At 40.1% G+C, this 2,083-nt stretch overlaps 1 protein-coding gene across 1 annotated transcript in view; it reads left to right on the top strand.

Moving 5' to 3' along the window:
• Positions 1-570, top strand: part of LOC101859838 (cilia- and flagella-associated protein 251) — a gene marked incomplete at its 3' end in the record, with an annotated part of 13,557 nt that extends 12,987 nt beyond the window's left edge. The window contains 1 exon segment of the mRNA XM_005113060.3: positions 434-570. Within this exon segment, the coding sequence (XP_005113117.2) occupies positions 434-570 (137 nt within the window).
• Between the last annotated feature and the right edge of the window lie 1,513 nt (positions 571-2,083).

Raw genomic sequence — 2,083 nt, 5'->3', positions numbered from 1 at the left:
TGGAGGCTAGAGAGGTGAGCAGAGTAGCCTGATTCCCCGTTTGGATGTCTCTGTTGACATCCACCCCTTATGCAGTTGTGAGCGCTGTAAAAACCTCTATTAAAACAATACCTGAAATACAGTAGTCCTTGTTGGGTGGTTGGCGGGTGCTCTGGTGTGGTTAGCTTCTTCTTTCCTATCAAACATCTATCGTCCTTTTCTCCCCTCCCTCTTTTTTATGTTTGTTACTCTCTTGTAACACTTCTAATCTTTCTTCTGGCGCTCATATGACCTTATGCAGTTGTGAACGCCGTAAAGCCTCTACTAAAACTAATGTGTATCTAATCTTCTGGCGCTTATTATGCAGTTGCGAGCGCCACAAAACCTCTATTAAATCAATACCCGGAATACAGTAGCCCTTGTTGTACCTGTTTTGGTTTTGCACTGTGGCCAGGTTGCCCTTGGGAATATAGAGAAGCTGAAGCTGGCGGAGACAGCGTTGAAGGAAGCGACCATGTCGGACGAGGAGATAGCCAACCTGTCGCAGCGACACGAGAGACAGCGGAGGTTGTCTTCCTCCTCTCTGCCAGCCTTGGAGGTAGGAGGCCCTTTGTGAGGCAGCGCGGTGAAATTAGGCGCTCGTCAAGACAAGGACATTTTTTTAAAGAAGGATATTTCTGGGTGTTGGGCAATTTTTTTTCTTCTAAATTTTCTCTTTTTTGGCTGAACACCTTTTATGTCCTTTCAAAAACACATTTATGTGTGGATGCTTCCCAAAAATGTTGATTAAAGGCATAAAAAAATGTATATTTTCAGTTTCCAACGACACTCAAGATTTTGGAAGTTACCAAACTTTGGTGTCCATTTTCTTCCTAATTTTACCTCTCCCATCCAGCAACCTCTATCTCCTTCAATCACAAATATCTCGACTTCTAGTCATGATAGATGGGTACTTTTATGGGGGTCAAATGCAAGACAAATAAACAAGCTTTAAGATGATATTAATAACTCTTTATGCCCATATATTGATGAGCGCCTGATTCCACCGCGTCGCGACACATTTCTTTCTTCTTTTTTTTTCTTAACCATTACAAGTCTTAGAAACCACCTTTTGAATCTCACCCTTACCTTCTCTTCCATCCTCATTTTTACCCTCTTTCTTCTTGTCATGCCACGATCATTCAACCCATTCTTGATTAAATGAATATTGTGGGTGGTTGGCGGGTGCTCTGGTATGGTTTTCTCCTTCTTTCCTATCAAACATCTATCATCCTTATCTCTCCTCCTTCTTTTTTTGTGTTTCTTACTCTGTTGTAACCCCTCTAAAATTTGGCACTTATATTACCTTATCGTGCTACAAGTGCATAAAACTCTTACTGTAACTAAACTAAAGTATATTGTGCCTGTTTTCCTGTGATACAGTCAATCAGATACAGCTGAAGCTAAATTGACCTTCCTTTCCACCCACTACTCTACACATTATCATCCAGGCAAACTTCATCACTATCTACTTATTGGCACTTAAATGACCAAAACTGAGTCGATAGTGCCGCTAAAGACCTACTCAATCAATCAGTCATCATTGTCTTGTTTATCCTCATTGCTTTTGTCATCTTCTCTTTGCTTTCATCACTGTAATCTTTTTCTCTATTTAAGGACATTGAGCGAACAATGAACAATCTGTTGTAGTGGGTGGTTGGCCGGTGCTCTGGTGTGCTTTGCACCTCCTTTCCTATCAAACATCTATTGCCCTTATCTTTTCTCCTTTTATATGTGTATTCTCAAGTAGTAAAACCTCTAATCTTGGGCACTTGTATGATAATCTGTTTGTATTGCAAGTGCTGTAAAGCGTCTTTTAATACGAAACTTTCCTTTCATCATCACATCCACTTTCTCCTTTTTTAGAGCGTTACGTTCTTAGTGGAATGCTCCTTCTCTTTCTTTGCCGTGATCTACTCATTCAAATCTGTTCCATGTAAACTGCTAATTTGTTGAAAACTTCGATTGACTTCTATTGTCTTCCCTGTGCAGTCTTTCCCCTTTAAAAAAAAAATATTTTCAAAGACATAGACATAATTGGTTAGAATTGGTTTGGTTCTTTGGG

The sequence above is a fragment of the Aplysia californica genome, unplaced genomic scaffold (genome assembly GCF_000002075.1).
Source record: "Aplysia californica isolate F4 #8 unplaced genomic scaffold, AplCal3.0 scaffold01582, whole genome shotgun sequence".
NCBI lineage: Eukaryota > Metazoa > Mollusca > Gastropoda > Aplysiida > Aplysiidae > Aplysia > Aplysia californica.
The sequence above is the reverse complement of the archived record's forward strand: the minus strand, read 5'-3'. Positions and strand labels throughout refer to the sequence as shown.